The sequence below is a fragment of the Ceratosolen solmsi genome, unplaced genomic scaffold (genome assembly GCF_000503995.2).
Source record: "Ceratosolen solmsi marchali unplaced genomic scaffold, CerSol_1.0 scaffold1, whole genome shotgun sequence".
Taxonomy (NCBI): Eukaryota; Metazoa; Arthropoda; class Insecta; order Hymenoptera; family Agaonidae; genus Ceratosolen; species Ceratosolen solmsi.
In genome coordinates, this window is record NW_011948415.1 from 14,920,353 (window position 1) to 14,921,641 (window position 1,289).

A 1,289-nucleotide genomic window follows, 5' to 3' on the forward strand; every position below is an offset into this window, starting at 1 on the left:
CCCCCCCAACGAGCCACAAAATCATTAATATTTTCACGTATTCTATTTAAACTAGAAGAGTCGATGTCGAAGTTGATGTTTTTCAAAATTATATTAGGAATTGTATATTGAAGTTTGTTGATTTTTAATTTAAATATTAATTGCTAAAAATCAATATTGTTTATTTAGAAAAAATAAAAGAAGAAAATTTTGATCGACGTTAAAAAAATTATATTCCAAATTCGATATTCAAAATTTACCGAGTTTGAATTTAAATATCAACTGCAAATATATATATATATATATATATATATATGTGTGTGTGTGTGTGTGTGTGTGTGTGAGATTAAGATTGATAATTTCATGGGGGGATGGAATATGAAAAGTAGAGCTTACCTCCTTAGCCAGCATAACGGGGGTAGGCTCCTTCGGGGCGTTGCAGATGATCCCCAGCTGGTAGAGGACGAGGAGGAAGAGGAGCGCGATGATGCAGAGCATGGGTGCCCTTCGGGAGGGTCCACGCGAGAACAGAAACGACATCCCTGAGCTCTTCGTCTGGTAGTCATGCATATCACCGCGGGTGAGCTCGAAAGCCAGATGTTTATAATGCAGCCAGGACTACTTTCACCTCGCGTGGCTCATCCTTCGCCTCCTACAAGCATATTTACACGCCATTGTTGATTTTCCAGATGATGAAATGGACTAGAGATAATAGCCCGGAGTGCCGTCGAGCAAATCTGCGATTTTTATTTTTAAGTCTACCGCAATTATTCGAGTACACGCCTTGGCATTGGCAAGTCTGTTGCTTTTACTTTGACTTTGTAGCTTAAAGAACCTAGGAAAGGTTAGAGCGATTTGCGCATTAATCCATTCGAGACTTTCTTCTGGTTCGAATTTTTGTGCATCTTGATGAAGACTAACGATAATTGTTATTGCCACGATTACTGTACATTAATTTAATTATCGGTTGTGCAAAATCAATCATCTCGATTGTCACGCATACTTCGGTATTTTATTAACCATTTGCAATAAATTATTCTATACCCGTATCAAGTTTCTACTATTTTTTACATTTATTTAGCCCATTCGTTGGACATTCGGGGGCGATAATTACAATGTTGTAATAAAATATGTTTAAATTATTGGATAAATTAAAATATTCCAAATATATTTAACGAGTTTAACGATGCAGGATAAGTAATCGGGCGGTAATTTTAACCTAATTTTTATAAATATTTAAATATTTGAATAAATAACCATTGTAATGAATAGCAAAAAATTATCCACAACAATTAGTGATATTATTTCAT

The 1,289-nt window shown here is 35.1% G+C and overlaps 1 protein-coding gene across 2 annotated transcripts in view; it reads right to left on the bottom strand.

Moving 5' to 3' along the window:
• The window catches only part of Tpst (tyrosylprotein sulfotransferase), a 21,078-nt gene extending 20,451 nt beyond the window's left edge, over window positions 1–627 (bottom strand). For both annotated transcript variants that reach the window (XM_011508196.1, XM_011508197.1), the window contains exon 1: window positions 376–627. In XM_011508196.1, coding sequence (XP_011506498.1) covers window positions 376–549 — 174 coding nt within the window. In that variant the 5' untranslated portion in view covers window positions 550–627. The remainder of the gene's footprint in view (window positions 1–375) is intronic.
• Window positions 628–1,289: the final 662 nt, after the last annotated feature.